This window comes from Prionailurus viverrinus, chromosome B4 (assembly GCF_022837055.1).
Source record: "Prionailurus viverrinus isolate Anna chromosome B4, UM_Priviv_1.0, whole genome shotgun sequence".
NCBI lineage: Eukaryota > Metazoa > Chordata > Mammalia > Carnivora > Felidae > Prionailurus > Prionailurus viverrinus.
Window position 1 is genome coordinate 65,146,602 of NC_062567.1, and position 15,317 is coordinate 65,161,918.

The 15,317-nt window shown below is 35.9% G+C and overlaps 2 protein-coding genes across 4 annotated transcripts in view; both read left to right on the forward strand.

Moving 5' to 3' along the window:
- The window catches only part of LOC125170595 (mucin-19-like), a 34,595-nt gene extending 24,453 nt beyond the window's left edge, over positions 1-10,142 (forward strand). The window contains exons 2-11 of the mRNA XM_047867287.1: positions 1,370-1,491; positions 2,625-2,795; positions 3,810-3,995; positions 4,129-4,296; positions 4,751-4,900; positions 4,991-5,113; positions 5,984-6,166; positions 6,268-6,384; positions 9,222-9,281; positions 9,910-10,142. Coding sequence (XP_047723243.1) covers positions 1,370-1,491; positions 2,625-2,795; positions 3,810-3,995; positions 4,129-4,296; positions 4,751-4,900; positions 4,991-5,113; positions 5,984-6,166; positions 6,268-6,384; positions 9,222-9,281; positions 9,910-10,142 — 1,513 coding nt within the window. The remainder of the gene's footprint in view (positions 1-1,369; positions 1,492-2,624; positions 2,796-3,809; positions 3,996-4,128; positions 4,297-4,750; positions 4,901-4,990; positions 5,114-5,983; positions 6,167-6,267; positions 6,385-9,221; positions 9,282-9,909) is intronic.
- Positions 5,038-15,317, forward strand: part of MUC19 (mucin 19, oligomeric) — a 108,449-nt gene continuing 98,169 nt past the window's right edge. For all 3 annotated transcript variants that reach the window (XM_047868016.1, XM_047868017.1, XM_047868018.1), the window contains exons 1-9: positions 5,038-5,113; positions 5,981-6,166; positions 6,268-6,384; positions 8,110-8,160; positions 9,222-9,281; positions 9,910-10,138; positions 11,379-11,496; positions 11,947-12,007; positions 12,233-12,330. In XM_047868016.1, coding sequence (XP_047723972.1) covers positions 11,461-11,496; positions 11,947-12,007; positions 12,233-12,330 — 195 coding nt within the window. In that variant the 5' untranslated portion in view covers positions 5,038-5,113; positions 5,981-6,166; positions 6,268-6,384; ... (2 more) ...; positions 9,910-10,138; positions 11,379-11,460. The remainder of the gene's footprint in view (positions 5,114-5,980; positions 6,167-6,267; positions 6,385-8,109; positions 8,161-9,221; positions 9,282-9,909; positions 10,139-11,378; positions 11,497-11,946; positions 12,008-12,232; positions 12,331-15,317) is intronic.

Consider the following 15,317-nt stretch of genomic DNA (forward strand, 5'->3'; position numbering starts at 1 on the left):
TGGTCTCACCTTAGGGGAATGGTCTTGGGAAGGATGCTTATGAAGATCCTGAGAACAGGCTTGGGACTATAGGGCTCTGGGGACTTAGTAGGGTCTACAGTGAGGGACGGAGGAGGGCACAGGCTCTGGGTTGGTGTATCTTGACCCCTCTGCCCTTTTGTCCCCCTTTTGTTTTTTTAAATTTATTTTTGAGAGAGAAAGCATGAGCTGGGGAGAGGCAGGGAGAGAGGGAGTCAGGAACTGAAGCGGGCTCTGCACTGACAGCAGAGAGCCCAATGCAGGGTTTGAACTCATGAGGCATGAGATCATGACCTGAGCCAGCGTTGGTCGCTTAGCTGACTAAGCCACCAGGTGTTCCTGACCCCTCTGCCTTTATTCTTTGCCCTCCAAGGAGAACCATGGCATGAAGAAGGTCAGAGTGAGACTTGAGTGGTTCCAAGTAGGAACCCCTCTTGCTTGAGTCTAAGAGAGACATTGTCAAAGGCCATTCTGATGGCAGGTCTGGGAGTCCAGATGGGTTTGATTCAAAAGCCTATAGGTTTCCCACGACTGAATGCCGCCTTATTTCTCTCTGCTTTGGCATAAAAATAAGATATTTAGATATTAAGATTCAGAATCTAGACACCTGGGATACCTTAGTGACGAAAACAGGCAAAAAACCTTGAGTTCATAGAGCTTAAAATCTAGATGAAGGAGACAGTCAATAAGCAATAAACATAAGTAGTAAACACGGTATATTACAAGGTGATAAAATCTCTGGAATAAATTAAAGTAATACAATGATAATTGGGAGCGTTAGAATGGGGGTGGCAACTTTAAATTGTCAGAGTATACCTCATTGAGATGGCATTTAAGCTGATACCTGAAGGAAGTGAATGCTATAATTTATAAATAAATACTTTCACCTTTTTTTCTTTGCAGAAAAACAGAAAAGAGAATTAGGTATGTTATCTTAACTTTACCAGCTCTTACTAAGCCAAGGACAGCGTGGTTTCAACACAACAGACAATTTTGATGGGGGAAGGTGGGACACTGGAACTCGGGGCCTAGCAATGGCGAGGAAAACAGCTGGAGAGGTGTCTGCCCTGTCTGTGAGGAGAATGTCTAGCACACAACAGTGAAATCTTCACAGCTCTATTTATCTCTCTTTGTTGAAGTCTTAGAACCATGACAAAAAGATATGGTTATGGCAATGAAGTCAATAAGCAGTGTATGGACTGCCAGAAAAATGAGGAAAAAACATATGCTTTCAAAGCATCACAATCAAATCACCTTCTTGTGCTAGCAATACAGTTTTCAAACATGATCTTCTGTTATTCACATTAGGTGGCTTTTTGTTCAGTAATTTGAACTTTGCTGACCCAAACAGAAGAAAGAAATCTCTTGTTGGTTCACTCCTTGACCTTGGATTTAATGCTCGCGAAAGGGCTGAAGATCGGTGGAGAAAACATCGAGATACTGATAGTTTAGTGTTAAAAGACACTCCAGCAGGTACTGTTAGAGAAAAATGCTTACCTAGGAAACAAGTGCTTTTTTTCATTTAGGACAACCTGATAATTTTTGTATTATTTGCAGCACATGGCCTTAATATTAATAGTGGAGAATATAAAAAAACTAATTTCAGGGCCAATGAGACTGATGAATTCTGTCTTTAGAGAATTTTGGCCAAGATGTTTATATTAAGTTACATTTTTTTCCTGATAGGTTTAATTTTCTTATGCTACTTTTCTACTTGGTGCTATTATTGTAATTATAAATCATTTTTATATTGTTTAAATTAATTAAGATACTTCTGGGACCCAAATTTAGTGTAAGGTTTCTCTACACATGTTTTTGTCTCCAACCACAGTTTATTTTCAATACCATGATTCTCTCTTTAAATTACGTACTCAGTTGTCTGAGTGATACTATAAAACAGGGTTTCTAAACATTTTATAGACTGCAATTTTGTTTTGTTTGAGAAAAAATTAACTTTCTATAGGTGAAACATGTTCTCTCTGCTTCTACATACTTCTCCCAATTGGCCAACTTTTACTTTACTTTCCTAGCCCCTGAAATCTCTATAGTTCATACCTGTAAACAAACAAACAAACAAACAAACAAACAACCAGAAAAGAAAGAGATCCAATGAGGAAAATAACTTCAATATTTATATTGAAATTTGAGTCCGAGTGATGATAACTGAAAAGGGAGAAACAGCTTTGGATGCAAGGGTGCAGTTGAAATATTTCAGGAAGGGTAGAAGTTTCCTGTCTGTCCAGTCACCTGTCTTGGGACTGACAAATTCAGTATGACCTATAAGTTAATGCAGATATATTTGCTCTTGTTTACAGTACCGAGGTGTTAATTGTTTGCTCATGTTCTACAGAACACAGTGAGATTTTCTTAAATGGCCTCAATACTTCAGTTTTCTTATGGAATTCTCAAACCTCATGGTAAATTGTTTGTCACGCATACCCCTGATTACACTTTGTGGAATTATATATGGAAAGTTGTATAGAGGGGAGGGATATTTTTGAACCTATAATGAAGGCCTAGTTCAAGTAATGTATATAGATTAATTTGTTGTACATTATGAATGAATGCAACTTTTCTCTGATAATGATTGTATTTTTGTGTGGTAGAGAAAACCCGTTCAGCAAGTGGTTTTGCCAATGGTATCTCTGGTGGTATTGAATTTGGTGGCACTGCTTCAAATCAAAATGACATTGGTAGGGGTCCATCTGGCCAAAGTGGATTTGATGTGAATGCAGTAAGTGGATTAGCTGACTCTCATTCTGCTCCCAGTGAAACAGGTATTCTAAGTTGTTTCTTAGTTTCTGCTTTTGACAGAAAAAGTCAATCAATTAGCAAAGCAGGGTGTTTCTTTTGACCAATACAGATTTTAATATTAGAGGAACTCATGGAAATGATTTTTAAATTCTGTTGGATTCTTAAAGGATCTGTATTATCTTTAACAGAAATCAGCAACTTAAACATTTTAATGAGGAGACAATTAGATTTAATGCTTTTATGAAGGAGCTTGGATCTGGTAGGGAGAGATCCAGTTTCTATCCCCAGTCTTTCCTGCTAACCTTCTGTGGACTTTGGGAAAGCCACTTAAGCTCTCTTGTTCCCAAGTTTTGTCATAAGGAACAGAAAAATTTTGGTCACATGTTTCCGTACTTTTGTGATGCTAACTTCTGAAGTTTCAGCACTCCTATTTTAACTAGTTTCTTGAAAAAGAATGCCAGGAAAAAAAAATTTACAAAAGTGTGAATAAATAGCATTTTATATTTTGGAGATTACAGTTGGTGGAAGAAGTTAGGGTCAATAAAGTACATTAAATCTAGCTATTTTTGTGTCAGAGAAATTTATCTTAAAAGATGTGGTAATTGGTGGAAAACGGAAGAATAGAAAGGAGTTTGTTGGTAAATCCATGGGTTTTGGCTCTTATATCAGTGCTCAGGAATTCAGATTCAGACCTTTAAGAAAAAAATACAAATAATTTACATCCTTTTGTTTTGCTCTTGACAACTGTTGAGTTTTACACTTGCCTTTTGATTTTGGTCTTGGTGGTGGAAAGAAGGACGAATTTGTATGTGGTCTTGGTAATTCTGGCTCATGTGGAGTGGGTGTCAGTGGTTTTGAACAAAAAGACTTTGCTAAAAAATGAAATAGGGAACATTCATAAAAATGAATAGGGAACTGGAAAATCAAGTTCCAGTGATCTAAGTATTATTATTTAGGTTTTGTGCATAAAAAGCAGAGTCGTAAGTTGTATTTAATTATTACCTGGTAACAATCTTTTTTTTTTTTTTTCATTTCAGCAGATAACACCAACACAAGACATAGGGATGGATTTAGTAGCAGTGTCTCTGGGAATTTGGGATTTGGTTTGGGGACATCTGATCAAAAGGGATTGGACATTGGTAGAGCTGACTGGAGTGAAATGAGCAACAGACGATCTGCTGGGGGTGAATCAATAGGTTTTGGATTTGATGCCCGTAGCCCAGGTATTCCAACTAAGACTCATTCCAGAAAATTTAAAATTAATTAACTACTTGTTTAAAAATACACTTTTTAAATATTTAACATCAACTAATTATGTAAAATTAATTTTTAATAACATTTTAATTTTTCTGTCAGTTGGAACCGGGTCTTTTGGTTGGGAACTTGGAAAAAGGAAGGGCGATAATGCATTTGGTTTTGGAGCTTCTGGTTCGAGTTCATTTGGTGGCAGTGGCATTAATAGCAAAATAAAAATTGAAGGAAATCAAGTGGGTAGTTCTGGAGGACCCATTTCCAATGATCTAGGTATTGATATCTCATTTTTATGCATAAAAATTTCTGAATCATGAAATGTTTTCAATGTACTCTGTGACATCATTTTATATTCTGGAGGTGATGCTGGTTTAAGAAATGCTGATAGCTCAAGTATTCCACTCAGTCTCTGTTCCTGAGAAATCCAATTGGATTTTCAAACAGTCATTCTTTTATTTTGATATTATTTTGAATTTTCTATTAGTGGGAAGGCCTGGGTATTTTGATTTTGGACTTGAGGGAAAGATATTTGGAACTGATTTTGGTTTTGGAGATTCTGGTTCAAATTGCTGTGGTGACATTGGACTTAGTGAAAATGGGGTAAAATATAATGATGAATATAGTTCCATGTTTTAGGTGTTGATGTTTAATTTCTGTGCATAAACAATATTTGAATCATAAAATTTATTGGAAAATGTTCTGACAACAATCATTTTACATTCTGCAGGTGGCATCAGTGCAAGAATTAGAGATAGTCTTTTTGATGGCATATCAGAAAGTTTGAGATATGGTTTTGAGAAGTTTGGTCAAAAGGGATTTGGAAACAGAGGATCTGACTGGAGTAAGAGCAGCAGGGACTCTGATGTCAGTGGCTCAGGTAGTCTAATCTTGGACTCTGCTTAGGTGAAATCTAAATTGATTTCAGCCTTTCATCTATTATTTTATAACATTTTTATTTCTCTGTTAGTGGAAAAGTCCTCATCCTCTGATTTGAAACATGGAGAAAGGAAACGTGAAGCTAAATTTGATTTTGGAGATTCTGGTTCAAATCGATTTGATGACATTGGCCTTAGTGAAAATGTAATAAAAGGTACTAGAGAATCTAATTTTAGTGGTATGAATGTTGACAGTTAATTTTTTGCTTAAAAACGTCTCAATTATAAAATTTATAATTAATGAATTTAATAATTTATAATTATTAAATATAACCTGTTGACAAACTTTTAATATTCTGGTAGAAGTACCAGTGCAAGAAGTGGTGGTGAGCATGCTGGTGAAAAGTTTGAATATTCAGGATTTGGTATGTGGGTATTTGGTAAAAAGGAATTTGGAGGCAGGGGATTGACAGAATGAGCAGCACCATGTGTGTTTTGTCTGGATCCTTGAATCTCAGGTCCAATGCCCACAACTTGGGCATTCTCCTAACCTGGACTCTTGGGGAAACTGAAATAGGTTTCAATTTTTTGATCATTTTTATTTTTTTTAAATGTTTATTTATTTTTGAGACAGAGAGAGACAGAGCATGAACGGGGGAGGGTCAGAGAGAGAGGGAGACACAGAATCCGAAACAGGCTCCAGGCTCTGAGCTGTCAGCCCAGAGCCCGACGCGGGCCTCGAACTCACGGACCGCGAGATCATGACCTGAGCCGAAGTCGGATGCTTAACCGACTGAGCCACCCAGGCGCAAAGTAACACTAAGAATTTTCCAATAGAGGGAAGGACTTGTTGTCTAATTTTGAAAATGGAGAAAGGAAAGGTGAAACTCAATTTCGTTTTGGAGATTCTGGTTCAAATCCAATGGCCATGGTGGTACAGACTTGGATGGAAATAGATTAGGAGGTACTGGAGGCTATAGTTCCAGGGCTCTAGGTATTTATGGTTAATTTCTGTGCAGAGAAAAATTCTGAATCATGGTATGCATAAAAAATAATTCTCATGACCATCATTTTGTATTCAGCAGGTGACTCAAATGCAAGAAATGGGGATGAATATTCTAGTGGTATCTCTGAAGACTCAGGATTCAATTTGGGGTCATCTGATCAGCAGGGATTTGGAATCAGTGGAATTGGTGGGAATGGAGAGAGTGGCAGTGGAATCGTGGGGGCTGGATACTTGAGTCCTGGATCTGATGTCAGTGGCACAGGTATCTTCACCTGGACTCTGTTCCCAAGAAATACAAATTAGTTTCTTCCTTCTTCATTTCTTTTAATCACACTTTTAATCAATTAATTGATTTTCCATTAGGAGAAAATACTCGGTCTTCTGGTTCTGGAAGTAGTGGAGGAAGGAAGGGTGCAGCTGGACTTGGTGTTGGTACTTCTGGACCAAATGAATTTGGTGAAACTGGCGTTAGTGGCACAGGTACCTGTGATACTGGAAAGGATGTTGTTGGGTCTGGTTCCCATGGCCGAGAATTGGGATTTATGTCTGGCGTTTAGAGAGTCAGGATTCTAACATATGTTATAAAATAACAATGAAAATCATAAACATCAATAATGATATAAAAAGCAAGACAAAATCCTGAAATGATAAACTGTATTTAGACGTGATCAGGAAAAAAATCATTTAATATTTTTTGTAGAATGTGGAATGAATTTTGTGGCTGTGATTATATTTATGTGGAGTTGTTTTTGTTGCCTTCATGCAAAATTGATTTGGAGTCACATATGTGAAGAGGTGATTTATTGGGTTTGATCTTTGTGCTCTGGATCTGGACTTTAAATTATTTTGCAAGTTTATTTCTGATAAGAGTAAACAAATTCCATCCTTTTTGAACATCTCAAACTTTAATATTTCTTAATGGAAGCATTAGAGTGAACAGTCTAAGAATTTGTGGTAATATTTATTGTGATATGGGGACTATTTTGATTCTTCTATTGGAAAGTCTTGGGTGCCACTAGACTAAGTGATCTCAGAACTGTGGGCAGTAGATTCACTTCTAATGACTTAAGTGATCTGAAAGATATTCAGGATTCATACTTAGAAATCAACTTTGGGATTGATATGTTTTTAAAAGGTAAAGTCTAGTTAGCAAGAGATATACTTAGTGTAGTAATGGCTGACCTCAGTCAGGATTGACTATCAATGAATCTGTTCAGAAAAGGCTTGGTTATAAAGAAATAATAATTCACTTTTGGATTGTTCTTAATCTTTGGACATCAGTTTTGAGGTCAACACTTCAGTGGAACTGAGAAATTTGAGATCCCTGATTATTTATTGCCATTGACCTTGTTTAAAACCAGTTAGTAAAATGGTTTAAGAGACACTGAATTTTTAACCCCTAGATCTGCTGCCATTAGCTCAGGTATTCCAGTTTAGGATGTGTTCCTGAAAAATGTATTAAGAAGTAGTTGTCTCTCCTCTTACTATTGTGGAGTGGTTACCAATCTGAGACTTCTCTGCTGTTTGGATACCAACTTTTGACTGCTTTCATGTTTTTCAAATGAGACAGACTTGTTTTAATTAGTGTTCTTTCCGGTAGTGTATCTAATAGCAGTAAATCTAGTGGCTTTGAATGGCAAGTTCTGGATCTGTTGGCATTATTGTCTTAACATTAGACAAGTTGAGATGAACTCTCAGTTCAACTAGATCAGTTGTTTTCAGACTTCCAGTTTCTGTGAGTGCAGAACCCTTTGTTCAGTTGACATCTTAAAATGGTAGCTAGATTTTCCAAATGTAAAGCAATTCAAAGTGGGAGTGTGACTGAAACTGGGATAGGAGACCCTGGACCCTGTTTATGCAAACCTTTCTCTTTTCCTAAACACATTTTAAGGCAATTGATCTGGAGTAAGTTAATTTGATCATTTCATTTTGTGGCAAGACATTTAATTTTGTTACTCCCACAGGTTGTTAAGTTGATTTTATATATAGATGTGTGTGTGTGTGTGTGTGTGTGTGTATATATATATGTGTATATATATATATATATATATATATATATATACAGCTTCACATTGTTCTAAATCTGCTGGCATTAGTATTGCTGAACTTGGATCCATGGTTTATCCATCAGATTTTAAAAACATTTTTTTTCATATTTTACCAAGTAGTATGTATATACAGACTAACTATTTCGTATTAAAATAGGTGTCACAAGCCCAGCCGACCACAGTACCTCTGCACCACTCACTACACCAGGTAGTTTGACTTATGACTTCCAGTGCTTAACAATGCATATATATGATATATGTGTATATATCTGTGTGTTTATACATATATACATAATTCTGAAATTTAAGTGTACTGTGGATTATTGATTTACTAGGACATGATATTATTATGTGTTTTCCATGTTGAATTGAGCTTCTAAATGCTTCTCTTTGAGTACTAAAGTTTAGATCACCAACTGCATATTTTAAATAATTTCATTAATAAGGTAGATTAAATTATACTTTAAGGGAACCTAAATAAAGCATAATACAACTTCTCCTTTGTCATTTTAGATACACTATTTTTAAATGGCTTTAAAAATAATTTATAAAGATATTATGTTATATTATATTATATTACCTAAGAAAAGACAACTGTAGTAAAGGCAAGTGGCCTCAAGGTACACAGTAAATAACACGAGAAAAATATTTTATACTTCTATCAAAATATTCACTTGTGTTGTTGTTGCTTTTCTATTCTGCTTGCTTAACTGCTCTAAGATTTCATATAAATTTACTTGGTTACATACAAGGGTCAATGCATTAAAAATAATCAGGGGAAGGTTTCAAGGTATATGAATTTTCCCCTTTGATCAGTAGAATGAAGTTCTCTTCATATATAGATAATTGAATTATTAGTATTACACAGTAGACTGATTTAGTACAATCTACCTTGGGCATGTTTAGCTAGTGACTCCCAATGAAAGTATGCCAGCAAAGTTCTGCTTATGAAGTTGAAAATATAGTTCTGTAAGGGATGCAGCATATGTTAGTAATTGTACATGACTCAAAATGAATAAGCTCATAATGATTTCTGAAAATACTATGGCTAATTGTACCAAAAATATGGTACAATTCAGAGATCATCATGTACATGACTGTGGCAAATCACAGTTCTCACAAAATCAAATTATATGATCAGGATAAAAAAACCCACTGATGGCCTTCAATATCAGCTTCTAAATTCCTACATAGAAACCCAAATATTCTGTATATTTAGAATCAATGTATGTTTTTAAGTTTAAATAATCTATGCATTATGTTAAATAGAAAAAGGATCCCATATTCCAGAAGCAACTCCGAAATACTCAGAAACAAATACAATTATTGGTAAGTAAAAAGGACTTTGATTTCTACCCATATTTTTATGTCCAAGCCAGCCAGTACCTAACCAATATTTTGAAACTAGTTGTAAACATTTGCCCATCACCTATCCATTTTATCATTTTATGTTTGAATGACATCACATTCATACTATTTTCCTCAAAGATACATATACACACATATATACATAACACATATACATGAACTATATAACATACATACGTATGTACATATACATGTACATAGAGAAACAATATTCTTTATACTTAATTGATATATGGTAACCAACTCGTATAACATTAGAAAGACTATTTCTACAAAAAGCAAAATAAACAGGCAAACAGACCACAACTCCGATCATATATATCTCCCCACAAGTAGAGACAATTTCCCTTTCCCATAGGAAACAAGATGTTTTTATTCATGTTTTGTTTGAGACAGAACAGCAACCTTTGTGTATTCTCAAGGATTCAGGCACTACTTTTAGTGTGTTTTTGCTCTGTGTGAGAAAGAAAAGTTCTTATTTAAGGTGGTGGCTGGGGAGAGCAGAAACTTTCAGTAATGTTTTATCTTGGTACACAAACACGTAAAAAAAACAAAGAACTCTGAATATTCTACTCTAAATATTTTGTAGGCGAAGCTTCTACTTGGGGCAAAGGAGCATATAAAGCTTTCAATGGCCGCATCTTTTCCTTTGACTCGTCATGCGCATATACCTTCTGCCGTCATTGCGTGGAATCCGGAGAAGATTTCAATATTGAGATCAAAAGAAACAATAATAGTGATATTGAAAAAATAATAGTTAAAATCGACACTAATGACGTCTCTATTTTTGGTGATATCATCCTAGTTAATGAAGAAAGGTAAATGCCACAGTGTTATGGAAAAACACTATAGAATGACTTAACCTATCCTGAGCAAAAAGAGGGGTGCCTGGGTGGCTCAGGTGGCTAGGCATCCAACTTCAGCTCAGGTCATGATCTCCTGGTTCCTGGGTTCAAGCCCCGCATCAGGCTCTGTGCTGACAGCTCAGAGCCTGGAGCCTGCTTCTGATTCTATGTCTCACTCTCTCTCTGCACTACCCCTGCTCATGCTTGGTCTCTCTATCTCTCTCAAAAGTAAATGAACATTAAAAAGATTTACAGTAACCTGAGCAAAAAAGAGAAAAGGTTGACTAGGAAAAGATGATACTCTTTTCCTATTTTGGTGCTCATATTCATTACATTAAATTCTTGGACAGGAGTCTATATTTATTCCTATATTTATTCCTATAACAATTTATTTATTCCTATATTTATTCCTATAACAATTTATTCCTATAACTATATTTATTCCTATAACATGGTGGGGACAAACAACTAGTTTTGTTGTTTGACTATTTTGAGTACTTAGATTTGGGACAACATGCATATTCAACACCTCTGTTAATAGAGTATTTCAATTTTCATTTGTATGTTTGTTGTTTAAAATATGAGATTTTTCTGGGGCGCCTGGGTGGCGCAGTCGGTTAAGCGTCCGACTTCAGCCAGGTTACGATCTCGCGGTCCGTGAGTTCGAGCCCCGCGTCGGGCTCTGGGCTGATGGCTCAGAGCCTGGAGCCTGTTTCCGATTCTGTGTCCCCCTCTCTCTCTGCCCCTCCCCCGTTCATGCTCTGTCTCTCTCTGTCCCAAAAATAAATAAACGTTGAAAAAAAAAATTTAAAATATGAGATTTTTCAATAGATTAAATTTAGGTCATTGTTTTTAGAAGTAGCAATTCATATTTGGAAGGGTGTAATATTTGAATAGTTTTCAGGATAAGAAGTTGAGACATGATATTCTACTTGTGAACATTTCAAATTATTTGATCATTTATTCCTTACACTGCACCAGTTTCTTCTTTTTAATTTCTCCAAAGCCCCAAAGATTTATTCATTGTTCTTTAAAAGTCTTTCAAAAATTGGAAAAACAAAGCCATTGTGTCTCTTCTGAAATGGTAGGAAAAACAAAGCTGCAATATTTACTAGCCAGTATTATATTTGTGATACTAAATATAGAACATGAATTATTAGAAAAACATATACTATTCTTACCCTTATGTGTACTTGTGCTTTAAACTTTTCAGTGTACAGATACCATATAACAATAAATTGATACACATTAAAAAATATGGAGAACATAATGTCCTGAATAGCCGCAGAGGAATCATGTCTTTAATGTGGGACAAAAATAACAAACTCTCAGTAAGTCTGTCTCTGATTTTCTTACATTCTTGGGCCTTTTGTTCTTTGCTTTCAGTTATGAAAAGAATACATTATAAGGAAAATAAGAGCTAACGTTTACTGAGAAATCTCTATATATTATTCACGTGCTAGGCATTATCTTATTTAATATTTAAAATACATTGAAGTACATACTGTTATTAATCTTATTTTATAGGTGATAGAACTCAGGAAATTCAGGCTAATAAGAGTTAAATTATCTACCGAAAGATACATAGTTAGTAAGAGATGGAGTCAGGAAATTTCCAACTTCTAGATCCTGGTCATTTAAAAAACGTCCTATAGTACTTCCTAAGTAACCAGCTTAGATAGAATTGAAAATGAATGGACACTGTCCTTTGGTTTGGGTAAATTACATTTTGAGGTATTTTCAATATTGTATAAACATGTACATGTATTTTTTTTTAAAAGCTTACTCTTCACAAGAAATATCCAACTTGTGGTCTCTGTGGTAACTTCAACAGCACTCCAGGTAAGATTTCAATGCATTAGGTCTAAGAAAATTGCTTCCTGAAAGAAAATTAGAAAATAATTACTCACATTTGGATAAATCCAACAGAAATTTGCATTTGTCTAAAGAATAAGAAATCATTAAAATAAAACAAAATTTATGTTGTCAACTTAGCTATATTTAGCTTGAAAATAATGTATATGTACATAATGAATCTCTTGAACTAAGCATTGTTTTCATTTTCAGGAGATGATATCAATGAACACATTGCCAATAGTAAAATTCCTGGTGATTGTCCCAAAGCTGTTAGTAAAAGCTATGATGTTTGTGAAGATGGTGTGCAGGTAAGAGATTTATATTTCACCCAGCAGCAAATTTCAGCACTATTTCCCTTTGTTTCAATTTAGATACCCAACATCCTCTTCTAAGCATTCATGCCTTATTCTTGGAATTGTGCAACTACTTTTTCTCTAATGTCCTTATAGTCTATTTCTCAGCTTTAGTTTAGCTGTAGATGCTAAAATAAGTTTTTTCCTAAAACATTATGATATTTACTATATATTAGTGTAACAATTCTGATTTTCTTTGCACAGAGTTTTAGTTTGTCCGTAAACTGACATGCTTCACCTCTAAATTAAGTCTGCTGATGGATATTGATGGGCTCTTATGCTGTGGAAATCCATGTCCTGTGTCCCTAAAAACTACTTTCTGTTCTCCCTTACTTTTGCCCCAGATAGCCAATCTGAATTGTCATACTTTGTATACTTTGCTTTCTTTTTGAAAGAGTAATATGTAATTATTTTGACTACAATACTTGAAAATAGCCCTCTCTGAATTTTCTGCACTTTTGTAGTTCTGTCACATTGAATTTGATAGGTTGCATCCTTCTGTCTGTCTATCTATCTATCTATCTATCTATCTATCTATCTATCTATATCTATTTATTGAGAGAACACATGTGCACACATGTGTGCACGTATGTGAGGGGGCGGGCAGAAGGAGAGGGAGAGAGAATCTTAAGCAGGCTCCACACCCAGTGTGAAGCTAGAGGACATAGGACTCCATCTCACAAATGCGAGATCATGACCTGAGCTGAAATCAAGAGTCAGACATTTAAATGGCAGAGCAACCCGGGTGCCCCCTGTTGTTGTTGTGTTATTGTTGTTTAGGACAGGTTGCATTTTTTTTAAATATTTTCTTCTTTGTAGTATTCATTTATTACCTTTAATTTATTTTTTTTTTAATTTTTTAATGTTTATTTTTTGGGTTTTTTTGGGTTTTTTTTTTCAATATATGAAGTTTATTGTCAAATTGGTTTCCATACAACACCCAGTGTTCATCCCAAAAGATGCCCTCCTCAATACTCATCACCCACCCTCCCCTCCCTCCCACCCCCCATCAACGCTCAGTTTGTTCTCAGTTTTTAAGAGTCTCTTATGCTTTGGCTCTCTCCCACTCTAACCTCTTTTTTTTTTCCTTCCCCTCCCCCATGGGTTTCTGTTAAGTTTCTCAGGATCCATATAACAGTGAAACCGTATGGTATCTGTCTTTCTCTGTATGGCTTATTTCACTTAGCATCACACTCTCCAGTTCCATCCACGTTGCTACAAAGGGCCATATTTCATTCTTTCTCATTGCCACATAGTACTCCATTGTGTATATAAACCATAATTTCTTTATCCATTCATCAGTTGATGGACATTTAGTCTCTTTCCATAATTTGGCTATTGTTGAGAGTGCTGCTATAAACATTGGGGTACAAGTGCCCCTATGCATCAGTACTCCTGTATCCCTTGGGTAAATTCCTAGCAGTGCTATTGCTGGGTCATACGGTAGGTCTATTTTTAATTTTTTGAGGAACCTCCACACTGTTTTCCAGAGTGGCTGCACCAGTTTGCATCCCCACCAACAGTGCAAGAGGGTTCCCGTTTCTCCACATCCTCTCCAGCATCTATAGTCTCCTGATTTGTTCATTTTGGCGACTCTGACTGGCGTGGGGTGATATCTGAGTGTGGTTTTGATTTGTATTTCCCTGATGAAGAGCGACATTGAGCATCTTTTCATGTGCCTGTTGGCCATCCGGATGTCTTCTTTAGAGAAGTGTCTATTCATGTTTTCTGCCCATTTCTTCACTGGGTTATTTGTTTTTTGGGTGTGGAGTTTGGTGAGCTCTTTATAGATTTTGGATACTGGCCCTTTGTCCAATATGTCATTTGCGAATATCTTTTCCCATTCCGTTGGTTGCCTTTTAGTTTTGTTGGTTGTTTCCTTTGCTGTGCAGAAGCTTTTTATCTTCATAAGGTCCCAGTAGTTCATTTTTTCTTTTAATTCCCTTGCCTTTGGGGATGTGTCAAGTAAGAAATTGCTGCGGCTGAGGTCAGAGAGGTCTTTTCCTGCTTTCTCCTCTAGGGTTTTGATGGTTTCCTGTCTCACATTCAGGTCCTTTAGGATAGGTTGCATTTATTTTATGACTGAATAAATGTTCACATATTCCTGTTTCAATCTAGAACAAAATTTTCCAGATCAAGATGTATGGATAGAATGGACAGAAGAGACTTTTTGTTTTCTCGACAATGGATGTTGCATTTCTAACCATCTTGTTACCTTCTAGCAAAGCAAATTAAGCCATGACTTTCTGTATCATCTTCTGTCTTTCTTGTGAAACCCTCTTTGGTTTTCAGTTAGAATTGCCTTCTCTTTTTCCTCTGTTACCCTATGCCACTCCTTACTACTTACGATAAGATACCATCCACAAAAATTTCCCATGTTTTTATGTTCCCTGTAAGATTATGCATTCGATGATGACAAGACTTATGTTTTATCTGTTGTGGTAGTTGCAAAATGTATGAGAACTTACTCCTGGTTGCTCAAAAATGTCAGTTCAGTGATTATATAAATTTATATTAAAGCTAATGCAGGGGCTCCTGGGTGGCTCATTCGGTTAAGCCTCTAATGCTTGTTTTTAGCTCAGGTCATGATCTCATGGTTCATGAGATTGAGCCTTGCATTGGGCCCTGTGCTGACAGTGCAGTGCCTGCTTGGGATTCTCACTTTCCTTTTCTCTGCCCCTTCCCCACTCATGCTGTCTCTATGTCTCTCAAAATAAATACACATTACGAAGCTAATGCATATTTACTAAAGACCTGCTACATGCGAGATATTGTGGTAAGTTAAGAGGATACAAAGTTCTATTTTTTACTCTAAAGGAACCTGTAATTTAGTGATAAAACTATACAAAAATAATAAATGATAATCAATCCGTGAAGATTTTATTTCACTTAATCTTATACCTAACCTGGAGAATGTTATCAGTTGTCTTAGGCTTAATTGG